This window comes from Bufo bufo, chromosome 1, assembly GCF_905171765.1.
Source record: "Bufo bufo chromosome 1, aBufBuf1.1, whole genome shotgun sequence".
NCBI classification, from domain to species: Eukaryota; Metazoa; Chordata; class Amphibia; order Anura; family Bufonidae; genus Bufo; species Bufo bufo.
In genome coordinates, this window is record NC_053389.1 from 241,006,179 (window position 1) to 241,019,781 (window position 13,603).

The 13,603-nt window shown below is 49.4% G+C and overlaps 1 protein-coding gene across 2 annotated transcripts in view; it reads right to left on the reverse strand.

The window, feature by feature from the left end:
- Positions 1–1,877: 1,877 nt before the first annotated feature.
- Positions 1,878–13,603, reverse strand: part of LOC121005261 (solute carrier organic anion transporter family member 1A2-like) — a 47,046-nt gene continuing 35,320 nt past the window's right edge. For both annotated transcript variants that reach the window (XM_040437888.1, XM_040437897.1), the window contains exons 9-15: positions 10,135–10,299; positions 9,871–10,066; positions 6,050–6,212; positions 5,802–5,971; positions 5,444–5,508; positions 2,882–2,999; positions 1,878–2,343 (exon numbers count right to left, since the gene is read on the reverse strand). In XM_040437888.1, the coding sequence (XP_040293822.1) occupies positions 2,232–2,343; positions 2,882–2,999; positions 5,444–5,508; positions 5,802–5,971; positions 6,050–6,212; positions 9,871–10,066; positions 10,135–10,299 (989 nt within the window). In that variant the 3' untranslated portion in view covers positions 1,878–2,231. The remainder of the gene's footprint in view (positions 2,344–2,881; positions 3,000–5,443; positions 5,509–5,801; positions 5,972–6,049; positions 6,213–9,870; positions 10,067–10,134; positions 10,300–13,603) is intronic.

The following is a 13,603-nucleotide window of genomic DNA, read 5'->3' on the forward strand; positions in this document are numbered from 1 at the left end:
ACAAACTGGTTCACACTACAGTAATACATGTAAACATGGGGACTGCCGCTAGCTGGGGCCACTAGACGAAAGAGACACAACTCGCCTCATGGACAGTGCGTCGCTGCAACCACTCCAACAGATTTAACCCCAAGAATACATACAAGGGACCACACAGAACCCTTTCCTATTCACTACTTTTTGCCACCTGTTGACTGATTTTTGCATGACCTCCTCAAGTGACCTTGGGAAGTCATATACGTCTTGGAAGCCCATTCAATATAGCCTTTATCATACTGTTTTAGCGTGCAGTGAACCCCCCCTAGTGGTGGCTGCAGACGCCTGGCTTTTATCACGTAATTCTACATGTATACAGGAATTTTGGAAATCAGAAGCAATAATTAACTATTTGGGATTATGGGTGCATTCAGATGACCATATTTCTGGGTCTGCATCTGTTCCACAATTTTGCGGAACAGGTGCGGACCCATTCATTTCAATGGGGCGGCAAAAGATGCGGACAGCATACTGTGTGCTGTCGGCATCTGTACTTCTGTTCCGTGGCCCTGCAAAAAAAATATAGAGCATGTCCTATTCTTGTTCACAATCACAAACAAGAGTAGGCATTTCTATATAGGGCTGGCCCTGTGCGCTCCGCATTTTGCGGAATACACACAGCCGGTATTCATGTTTTGCGGACCACAAAACACTTAGTCGTCTGAATGTAGCCTAACCAGCGCAGCATGTTTGGATCTATGTCAGTAGGCCTCTTTCACACTTGCGTTGTTGGGATCCGGCATGCACTTCCGTTGCCGGAGGTGCCTGCCGGATCCGTAACAACGCAAGTGTACTGAAAGCATTTGAAGACGGAACCGTCTTCCAAATGCTTTCAGTGTTACTATGGCACCCAGGACGCTATTAAAGTCCTGGTTGCCATAGTAGGAGCGGGGAGCGGGGGAGCGGTATACTTACAGTCCGTGCGGCTCCCCGGGCGCTCCAGAATGACGTCAGAGCGCCCCATGCGCATGGATGACGTGATCCATGTGATCACGTGATCCATGCGCTTGGGGCGCCCTGACGTCACTCTGGAGCGCCCGGGGAGCCGCACGGACGGTAAGTATGCTGCTCCCCTGCTCCCCGCTACACTTACCATGGCTGTCAGGACTTTAGCGTCCCGGCAGCCATGGTAACTATTCAGAAAAAGCTAAACGTCGGGTCCGGCAATGCGCCGAAACGACGTTTAGCTTAAGGCCGGATCCGGATCAATGCCTTTCAATGGGCATTGATCCCGGATCCGGCCTTGCGGCAAGTCTTCAGGATTTTTGGCCGGAGCAAAAAGCGCAGCATGCTGCGGTATTTTCTCCGGCCAAAAAACGTTCCGTACCGGAACTGAAGACATCCTGATGCATCCTGAACGGATTACTCTCCATTCAGAATGCATTAGGATAATCCTGATCAGTATTCTTCCGGCATAGAGTCCCGACGACGGAACTCTATGCCGGAAGACAATAACGCAAGTGTGAAAGAGCCCTTAATATCTTATTATACAGTATATTGTTACTATTGAGGGGTGATGGTGACATCTAGTGGTGACTTGTAGAAATGACACTGGCTCAGTTTTGGCGAACTGTAAGAGCAGTGAGACTATGGGACCCTCTGCCTGAGGAGGTGGTGATGGTGAGTACAATAAAGGAATACAAGAGGGGCCTGGATGTATTTCTGGAGGGTAATTTACAGATCCAGGGAGTTATTCAGATTATTAGGTTATTTATTTTTTTGCCTTTCTCTGGATTAATTTGCAACAGGCTGAACTGGATGGACAGATGTCTTTTTCCAGCCCTATAAACTACGTTACTATGCTCCTAATGTGAAAAGGAAGATACAGTGCTGCTGATAACGATGTTGATGATGCCACCAATTGACAATTTATTTATAGACAAGTCTGAAGGTTGATGTAACTGTGACGGTTGTGGTGGAGGTGTGCTGTCATTGTGTGTTACGTCCTGCTGTTACCCTACACATCTGTCCAACTTCTTTTCGTCCCTCCAATATTGGGACTGTGGTCCCCTATCCGGCATCATAACATACTAGTAGCGTCCTCTATCTTCCACATCTTCTGTGACATTTCAGGCTCCAGCAAATTCATTCTCCTGTAGAAATGTATGAAGATGAAGCGACCATGTGACCATTGATGAGGATGCAGGGATGGTCTGCGCATCTGTCCTTGTCTGTGTACAATGTATCAGGAGTCTCTATTTCCCATCCTGTGTCCGGGTGGACGTGCGTCTGAGGGCGAGGAGGATGAAAATGCAGGGGATGTACGACACAAAGCGCAATACTGTAGGGATCGCCATAAAGATGTTTCTGAAAGATGGAGGAACACAGGTCATCTTTAAGCATTGTAAAAATGGCCTTTAAATTGGGACCCACATCCTGCAGTCACAGCCAGAGCTGCCATCACAATTCTACTGTTGTTTGTCGAATACATAACAGGAGAATAGTGACCAGCTCTGGATGTGACTGGAGTATGGGGCATGGTGTAACAGCAGAATTATGACTGCAGTTCTGGATGTGACTGGAGGAAAACATGCAGACATAGCAGAATTGTTGCTGCAGCTCTAGATGTGACTGGAGTATGAAGGCTCCCATACACATTCTGTAGTTGCTCGCCAGACACATTAGACTGTTGGCCGAACCCGCTGCTCTCAGCAAGTCTGGATGACAATACACTGTCTGGCTAATACCTGATACAACAGCAGCGATTGCACCTTTGGATATGACTGGAGTATAGGACATGATATAAGTAAAGATAGAGATGAGCACAATTATATGGAGGTGTATCTTGTGACATCAGATGTGGAGCTGGGATGTCACTGGAGGAGTTGTCACGTTTTGTCATTACCTGTAGGCATCGGTGTCGTACATGCGGCAAGCCCCCGGCTCCCTACAGCTTGTGGTCCCCCACTTTATACAGGTTGTGTCAATTGCTGCTCCATAATAAATGGGGGAGGGAATTCCTCCTGTAATTTAAAAGACTGCCCCAGTTATGGCGACCAAGACATTAGACAGAAGTAGGTTGATGCCTGAACTAATGATTGTCTGGTGAAAGATTTACAGACACGCCATACACACGTTAGACCATATTGGATTTACACACACGCCATACACACGTTAGACCATATTGGATTTACACACACGCCATACACACGTTAGACCATATTGGATTTACACACGTTAGACCATATTAGATTTACAGACACGCCATACACACGTTAGACCATATTAGATTTACAGACACGCCATACACACATTAGACCATATTGGATTTACACACACGCCATACACACATTAGACCATATTGGATTTACACACACGTTAGACCATATTGGATTTACACGCCATACACACGTTAGACCATATTAGATTTACAGACACGCCATACACACGTAAGACCATATTAGATTTGGTGACTATTCGCTACTGATTCTGCTGGATCTCTCTGCAGTGTTAAGGACACTGCTCCCTCTTGCTTCTCTTCCTATCTCTCTGGTCGCTCCTTTAGTGTATCATTCATTGGCTCTTCTTCTTCTCCTCTTCCTCTTGATGTCGGCGTTTCTCAGGGCTCAGTACTAGGTCCTCTACTCTTCTCCCTCTATACAGCCCCCATCGGACAGACTATCAGTAGATTTGGCTTTCGATACCTTCTCTATGCTGACGACACCCAACTATACACTTCATCCCCTGACATCACCCCTGCTTTACTCCAAAACACCAGTAATTGTCTGGCAGCTGTCTCTAACATCATGTCCTCTCTGTATCTGAAACTGAACCTCTCAAAAACGGAACTTCTTGTCTTTCCCCCATCTACTAACTCACCTAAACTTGATATTTCAATTTCGGTCTGCAGCACTATCATAACTCCGCTGTGCTACATAACTCCCGCTGTCTTGGGGCCACATTTGACTCTGATCTTTCCTTTGTTCCCCATATTCAATCACTTACACGCTCTTGTCGTCTGCACCTCAAGAATATCGCCAGAATCCACCCTTTTCTTACGGTGGAAACGGCCAAAACTCTTGTTGTTGCCTTGATTCATTCTCGTTTTGACTACTGCAATGCATTACTAATCGGTCTCCCTCTCACTAAACTCTCCCCCCTTCAGTCGGTTCTAAATGCTGCAGCCAGGCTCATCTATCCATCCTACCGCTACACTGAAGCTACTAGTCTGTGCCAGTCACTTCACTGGATGTAATACTACCACTTTACAAAGCGCTGGTGCGGCCTCATCTGGATTACACAGTCCAGTTCTGGGCACCAGTCCATAGAAAGGATGCACTGCAGCTGGAAAAAGTACAGAGGAGAGCGACTAAAATGATAAGGGGCATGAAGGGTCTTCGTTATGAAGAAAGATTAAAAGAATTGAATTTATTTAGTATTGAGAAGAGACGTCTAAGGGTGGACATGATTAACCTGTACAAGTATATAAATGGGCCATACAAAAAATACGGCGAAAAGCTGTTCCATGTAAAATGGGCTCAAAAGACAAGAGGGCACTGCCTCCGACTGAAGAAGAAAAAGTTCAGTCTCCAGAAGCGTCAAAGCTTCTTTACTGTAAGAACTGTGAATCTGTGGAATAGACTTCCTCAGGACGTGGTCACAGCAGGAACAGTGGACAGTTTCAAAAAGGGTTTAGACGAATTCTTAAAAGTAAATGACATTAATGCTTATGAAAACGTGTAGAAATCTGAGTCTCACTTCCTTCTGGGATTCACGTCCCCACCTATCCCTTGGTTGAACTTGATGGACGTTTATCTTTTTTCAACTGTATTAACTATGTAACTATGTAACTGGTTGCCCATCCACCACAGAATACAGTTTAAACTTCTGACCCTCACCCACAAAGCTCTCCACAGTGCTGCACCTCCATATATCTCCTCCCTCATCTCCATCTATCACCCTACTCATGCCCCCCATTCTTTTAGCGACCTAAGATTAATAACCTCCATAATTCGTACCTCTCACTCCTGTCTTCAAGACTTTTCTCGAGCTGCACCTACTCTCTGGAATACTCTGCCCTGGAATACTAGGTCAATCCACAACTTCTCCACATTCAAACGTGCCTTAAAAGCACATCTTTTCAGGCAGGCTTATCAAGCTACCTAAAATAATTTCCCCCACCAACTCTGCTGGCCTAAACACTGGCCAGCACCACTCCTGTTAGTTCGATAATGGCTCAAATCCTACTTATCACAATCAACTACCTTATCTGTCACCCCCCAATTCCTCATAGATTGTAAGCCATACACACGTTAGACCATATTGTCTTGTTACAGCTGTTAGGCCATATATGTTCAGAGACACTGGGAGAAGGTTGAGTGATCTCATTTTTGAGAGATGTGTACGGGTACCTTTAATAAGATGTCTCCAGCCGAGAAGCCAGGAGAGAATGCGATAACACACTTACCAAGCGCTCGAGCTGCCAGGAGATGGAGACCGAGACCAAAAGACTTTTCTTCTGGGGTCAGACTCCTAGAAGATGAAGACACCGAACATCAGTAACAAACCACTAAAATGTGTCAGTAACGTCACATGTAACAGGGGTTCAGTACAGAGCGTGCCCACCCACACTGAGGAACCCCCCAAATCATGAGACCTGGAGACAAGCGGATGGAAAAGCTAAGACACAACCAGTGTGACTGAGAGGCTTTCACCCAGCTTTCCCGCACTCCTGAGTGACAGATAAGGTGCTGTAGGCTGTGTGGTCTGTGTTGGAGCACTCCTTTTCCTGAAGCAGGTAGAAGAGTTCCATCTGGGATTTTCACCTGATGAGCACCATGTATCCAGGCATGGCCCCCAGGGAGTAGATGAAGCAGCAGACAAGATTAAGGATCATGAAATAGAGCAGCATGGTGTCGCACGCCTCCTCCCGTGGACACTGTCCCAGTGTGGCGGAGCCATTGACGGACTGGATGCAGCTGCAGTTGTGGAAAAGCTTGGAAGGAAAGAGAACAACATTAGGGCAGAAACGGACAAGATTATGCAATGGTGGACACCTTGCTGGAGATCTTACCATATCCTGCCCGCTCCCTGTAGATGATGAGCAGCCAGCCAGGCAGGCGGACAGGTAGCCCACCCCATTATCCCCACACACGGGGTCCCACACATCAGTGGTGCAACCGCAGTTCACGTTACACCCAGATGTTAGGTTCTCAAGGTAAGAAACTTTCTCAACACTGTAAATGTAGAGAAACCCCACATTAGCCCACAGCTTGAACTGAGTCACAAGACTCATCAGTGGCACACGTTGTGTGATAGATTTGGCACATCTTGCTTGAAGTTAGACTTTTCATCTTTTTAAGGCCACGTTCACATCACAAGTAACCTGATCTGGCAGGCTGTCCCAGAGCGCTGCCATGACACCTGACACTTGGGGTACAGGATAATGACACACTGACACTATACATGACAGTGACACGCTGACATTGGGGGACAGGACAATGACTTATGGATACTTGGGGGACAGGACAACTTGTGGTACAGGGTAATGACACACTGTCACTTGGGACAGGACAGTGACCCACTCACACTTGGGGTACAGAGTACTGACACTGACAATTGGGGGACAGGGCAGTGACACACTGAAACATGAGGGACAGAGTAATGACACACACACTTGGGGGACAGAATAATGACACACTGACACTTGGGGGACAGAGTAATGACACACTGACACTTGGGGGACAGAGTAATGACACACACACTTGAGGGACAGAATAATGACACACTGCTACTTTCACACTAGCGTTCGGGGCTCCGCTTGTGAGTTCCGTTTGAAGGCTCTCACAAGCGGCCCCGAACTGATCCGTCCAGCCCTAATGCATTCTGAGTGGATGCGGATCCGCTCAGAATGCATCAGTCTGGCTCCGTTTATCCTCCACTCCGCTCAGCAGGCGGACACCTGAACGCAGCTTGCAGTGTTCGGGTGTCCGCCTGGCCGTGCGGAGGCAAACGGATCCGTCCAGACATACAATGTAAGTCAATGGGGACGGATCCGTTTGAAGTTGACACAATATGGCTCAATTTTCAAACGGATCCGTCCCCCATTGACTTTCAATGTAAAGTCAAAACGGATCCGTTTGCATTATCATGAACAAAAAAAAATAAAAAATTATTATATTTTTTTTTTTGTTCATGGTAATGCAAACGGATCCGTTCTGAACGGATCTAAGCGTTTGCATATAGGTGCGGATCCGTCTGTGCAGATACCAGACTGACCCGCTCTGAACGCAGGTGTGAAAGTAGCCTGACACTTGGGGGACAGGGCAGTAACACGATCACACTTGGGGGACAGAGTAATGACACACTGACACTTGGGGGACAGAGTAATGACACACTGACACTTGGGGGACAGGGCAGTGACACGATCACACTTGGGGGACAGAGTAATGACACACTGATACTTGGGTGATAGAATAATGACACACTGACACTTGGGGGACAGAGTAATGACACACTGACACTTGGGGGACAGGGCAGTGACACGCTCACACTTGGGGAACAGAGTAATGACACACTGACACTTGGGGTACAGAGTACTGACACTGACACTTGGGGGACAGGGCAGTGACACACTGAAACATGAGGGACAGAGTAATGACACACACACTTGGGGGACAGAGTAATGACACACTGACACTTGGGGGACAGAATAATGACACACTGACACTTGGGGGACAGGGCAGTGACACGATCACACTTGGGGGACAGAGTAATGACACACTGATACTTGGGTGATAGAATAATGACACACTGACACTTGGGGGACAGAGTAATGACACACTGACACTTGGGGGACAGGACAGTGACACGTTCACACTTGGGGGACAGAGTAATGACAGGTGACTGGGACCGGAAGATACTACAAAAAGAATCTGAATGGATTTATCGTTTCGGGTCTCAGTCACCAAGTGGTCTCAATGAGCGACTTACATATACATGTTTCATTTGATTCAATGTATTTCTTAAACCCCTACTTTTCTTGTACCAGAGACTATTCCTCTGCCCGTATCTCATATAAATACCCCTAGTTTATTGTCCCCCCTTGTCCATGTCGGTGCGTGAAGCACCATATCCTAGCAAAGATGACATATATCATTGTCACTTCAACCTTTCTTCCTCACGTTCATGTGGCTCCTATAATTTCAGCTATATAAACGTGATGATTTTTACATTATAGTATCATGTTTATGCCTCCAATTAGAGTGTGGTAATTCAGGGCTCAAAATAAACAACATAGTCCTCCCACAACTAATCCTATATGTGCAGGGGACTATACAACCACCTCGGTCCAGTTATTTTGGCCAAATCAATAGTTGCTGAGAAGTATATACATACCAGGAACTTCCAGCATTGCCGGCCGCATATGCGTTCCAATATGCGTTCCAAGGACCGGAAGTGACGCATCGCGTCATTGCGATGCGGTCCACTTACCGGAAGTGCCTTCTCCTTGGCATCCGGAAACACGTGTCAGCACCAGCGCTTAAAAAGCAAGCGCTGACACAGTGCCATGAGCCCTCCAGCCTCCTAGCATACGAGCTGCACTTTCTACAGGGCCCCCCTCTGTCTGACTTCATCATACATACGGACAAGAGGTACATATCTGTATACACAGCGCCATCAAGTATGCTAAGGAGCTAAGTATCATCTTTTTTTGAAGCACCATCTTCTTGCTTTCTCCATTCCCTACGTATAGTACATTATCATCACCTCCTGATGAGCTGCTGTATGCAGCCGAAACACGTTGGGGTTGTGTCTTTATATATTTCTATATTAGACTTATTCTTTTTGTTTTTTTCACTGGATCAATATTTCCCGATCCAGCTTTTCTAAGTAGGGCATCACTAGGGCCATATCTAGGCCTAGGTACGGGGGCAGGGTGTCTCCACCATCAGGGGACATCCCTGTGCTAAGGACATAGTTCCATAGGGTCGTCTAGGGAGAGTAACTTTCCACAGACTTACCCAATATCACCCCCGTCCCTACAGATTCAATGTTTCACCACCTATCTATAATAGGAGGTTCGTTTTTCCTTTTATATATCAGAGCATCTGAGCATATCGACCACTCTTGCTCATACCCATTCATTAATAAAGGTATCAAGTTTTCTAAAGCACGTTAATTTTCAATTTTTCTTCCAAACAGAGTAATGACACACTGACACTTGGGGGACAGAGTACTGACACTGACACTTGGGGGACAGGGCAGTGACACACTGAAACATGAGGGACAGAGTAATGACACACTGACACTTGGGGGACAGAGTAATGACACACTGACACTTGGGGGACAGAGTAATGACACACTGACACTTGGGTGATAGAATAATGACACACTGACACTTGGGGGACAGAGTAATGACACACTGACACTTGGGGGACAGGGCAGTGACACGCTCACACTTGGGGGACAGAGTAATGACACACTGACACTTGGGGGACAGAGTACTGACACTTGGGGGACAGAGTACTGACACACTGACACTTGGGGGACAGGGCAGTGACACGTTCACACTTGGGGGATAGAGTAATGACACACTGACACTTGGGTGATAGAATAATGACACACTGACACTTGGGGGACAGAGTAATGACACATTGACACTTGGGGGACAGGGCAGTGACACGCTCACACTTGGGGGACAGAGTAATGACACACTGACAATTGGGGGACAGAGTACTGACACTTGGGGGACAGAGTAATGACACACTGACACTTGGGGGACTGTACAGTGACATGCTTGCACTTGGGGGACAGAGTAATGACACACTGATACTTGAGGGACAGAATAGAGTTATTAAGGTGCCTCAGGCTTTCTTGCCACTGATCGCTCACCCATCGTAGGTCACAGTCAGCCCGGCCATCGACGCGTTCTTGCACAATAGGATAAATGCCAGCACGTACAGCAGATATTCTGTGATCGATGTGCCAAGACCCAGCTTTGCCGCCATGAATGTTGACGTTTTGAATTTTTTCATGCCAAATCCCCCCAAGAAGTAGCCAACTCCAATGACGGGGATACTGTACACTCCTGCCAAGAGATGGGGTGTGATGTCACTCATTATCCGCTAGATTAACCCTATTCTAATTTCCACATACCTATGAGAAAGATTGCTTCCGACGCAGATTTTCCATACTGCTGCTCCAGGTATTTGGGCATGAACGACATGAACCCCACAAATCCACTGAACTGAATGACCGTCACCAGCAAAAACAGCATGTAGACCTTATTCTTTAGAAGATTCTTAAGGAATATGAGGAATCCTGTGAGATGAAGAGAGAAGAATAGCAATGTAGCGGGGGCGCAGACCTAGCGGAATGCGTCTTGACTTGGGGGGGAGACTTCAGGCAAGGTAAGGGTTAAGATTTTGCGAGTGTGGTGGGATGGGAGGTAGTTAAGGGGTGGAGCTGGAGTACGGTTTGGCGGGCATTATAAAAGAAAGAGAGGGGAGGGGCTAGGGGTATTTGAAGAGAGCGAGGAAGTTATGGTGGACCTGGAGGCTTTGATGGCGGCGTTGAGAGACGCGGCGCGGCAGCACGGGACGGCGTGGCTGCAGGATCACCTGTCTGGGGCTTTGAATGCGGTTCCTATTCCGAGTGGAGCGGTGGAGGTGAGGACCAGGACGCGCCGTTCGGTCCCCCCGGAGCGGCTTAGCCCTGAGGCGACCCCTCGTATCAGGAGGCGGGTGCGGAGTCCTTCCCGCGGCCCACAGAGGAGAGAAGCGGTGACGGCGTCCCGATCGGCACCTCGGCGCAGCGAGAGGTCAGTGGCGGCTCGGGCCGGGTCGGCTGGGGGGCTCAGGCATCTGCTGGGTCTGCCCCCAGGTCCGTTAGGGAATCGCGCGGCGGTTTTAGGCCCCTGAGCGGGAGACAGAGGTCGACGGACTCACCTGCTGATGCGGGGGAAGTCCTGCTGGATAGAGGAGATGCGGTCGGGCGGGAACCCGCTGCGGCCTTGCGCGAATCAGAGTGTGAAGATGGAGCGCGACCGGAGGCCTCAGCCGGGAGGAGGGGACAGGCGCTGAGGGCTGCAGCAGGAAACAGTCGAGGCGGTGGTGCGTCGCGGCCTCTGGCGGAGGGCCGGCGACAGGACGAGGGAGCTCTGTCTGGGGGTCCGGATGTGCTTCCGCCCCCGGTGCGGCGGTGTGGCAGGAGTAGAGCGGCAGGAAATGAAGGGGAGATGGCGATATGTGGGTCAGTGGGGAATGCGGTGGCCGGGGCCAGGAGGTCCTTAGGCTCAGCGGTTCGACAAGGAGGCAGGGACCAGGAATCAGGTTCCCACACCCTCGCTAGGAGCCATAGCGGTGGGTCATCATCCGGACGGAGCATGGAGGAAGGAGAGCTTGAAGCGGATCCTCCCCAGGCGGCAGGTGTCTTAGCAGAGGAAGAGGTGCCGGATGCTGTGCCATTATCGTGTGGGGGCTCGTCGGTGACATATGGTGGAGGAGCGACGGCTGCTGGGTCTTCTTCCCAGGGACGGCCAGGTGAGAGGACATCTGGGAATGTTGCGGTGGGGGCAGGGATTGGGGATGCTGTGCCTAGTCAGGTGGGGGGAGGGGGTCCTGCGTTGTTAGCACAGGAACTGTTATCTGGTATGTTGACTTTATTGACAAAATTGGGGCAGGGAGCAGCGGTGTCGCCGGCGACGGTTTGGGAGCCTTTGCAGGGTGCCAGTAGTACGGGAGTGGTTGCTGGGGCGGAGCGCTTGGGTTCTCAGCCTGGGTTGTCTGCGGGACCGGCAGCGGGGGAGTCAGCAAATCAAGGGAGTATGCTGGGTGATGGTGTGCGGTTGGCGGATGCGGCTAAGGGTGAAGTTTACGTTTGCTTCGAGGGTCCGTTGGGTGCGCACCTGAAGCAGGAGGTTAAGGAAAAAATATGGCGGGATGAATATGTGGAGATATTCTCCCTGCTTCCGTTAGAGAAGTTTAATCTGGATAGGGGAAAACCTGACGAAAGTAAGCGGGAGGAGGAGGAAAAACGGAGGTATAGGCTTATTCCGCGTACATTTCAGAATTGGCTCCAAGCGTTTGCCATTTTTGCTAGTGTGGTTGGGGAAAAGGCTCCGGAACATTGCTCGGCGTTGTTCGGTTATATGGATGCCATCGGAGAGGCTCATCGGGTTTATGGGGGTGTGGCGTGGCTCAGATACGATGAGCAGTTTAGGCAGAGGAAGGCGGTCAGACCAAGCATTAGATGGGATCATAAAGACATTAGTCTTTGGATGAAATTGATGACAGCTCCAAAAGGGGGGTCTATGCCCTTTCGAGGGGGGGCCGGGGGATCCTCGGCCGGTGAGGGGCAAGGCGTTGGGAGGAAGGGCTGTTGCTGGCAGTACAATGAAGGCCATTGTCAGTTCATGGCCGAGTGCCGGTTCAGACACGAGTGCTCCGGTTGCGGAGGCTCCCATAGTCTGTCAAAATGCTTTAAGAGGGGGAGAGGCAAGGGACCCGAGGTTGGGCAAAAGAGGGGTGACACCGGTGAAGGTGGGAGAGATGGTGCCTTATTTAGAGAAGTACCCAAATAGAGAGGCGGCTGCATTGTTGCTGGCAGGTTTTCAGTGGGGTTTCAAAATTCCGTGTCAATCGGTTGGTGATGGTACCGTACCGCGGAACCTGGCCTCGGCGTTGCGTTGTCCAGGGGTGGTGGCTGAGAAGATTGAAAAGGAGGTTGCTGCGGGAAGGGTTGTTGGTCCTTTTGCTTGTCAGCCGTTGCCAGATTTTTGGGTATCACCGTTGGGGCTAGTGCCAAAAAAGGAGCCCAAAAAATTCCGTTTAATACATCACCTGTCCTTTTCCGCCGGGTGGGGCGGTGAATGATGGGATAGCGGAGGTGTTGTGTTCAGTTTCATACACTTCTTTTGACGCAGCAGTGCGGTGGGTCCGGCGTTTTGGTCAGGGGGCCTTGTTGGCCAAGACCGATATTGAGGCCGCGTTTAGGTTGTTACCGATTCATCCAGAGAGTTTTCATTTGTTGGGTTTTCAGTGGGAGGAGAGTTTTTATGTAGATTGCTGTTTGCCGATGGGTTGTGCGATTTCCTGTTCGCTGTTTGAATGTTTTAGTACGTTTTTGGAGTGGGTAATCAAGATGGAATCTGGTTGGAATTCAGTATTACACTATCTTGATGACTTTTTGTTTATCGGCCCCGCGGGATCACGGGTTTGCACGGTTTTGTTGAGAACGATGGAACGGGTGGCGGCTCGTTTTGGAGTGCCATTGGCCCAGGAAAAGACGGAAGGTCCGGCAACGGTTCTTCGTTTTTTGGGGATTGAAATTGATAGTGTGGCTATGGAATGTCTGTTGCCGGTGGACAAGGCTAGGGATTTGTTGGAGGATTTGGCCTTTTTGGTGCGGGCTAGGCGGGTTCAGTTGCGGAAGGTTCAGTCGGTGCTGGGCAAGTTGAATTTCGCCTGCAGGATATTGCCAATGGGTAGGGTGTTTTGTCGACGGCTGGCACAGGCCTCGGCGGGAGTAGTGGTTCCATTTCACTATTTGCGTTTGTCCTCGGAGGTGAGGGAGGACTTACGGGTATGGCAGGCTTTTTTGGTGTGTTTCAATGGCCGGGCGATAT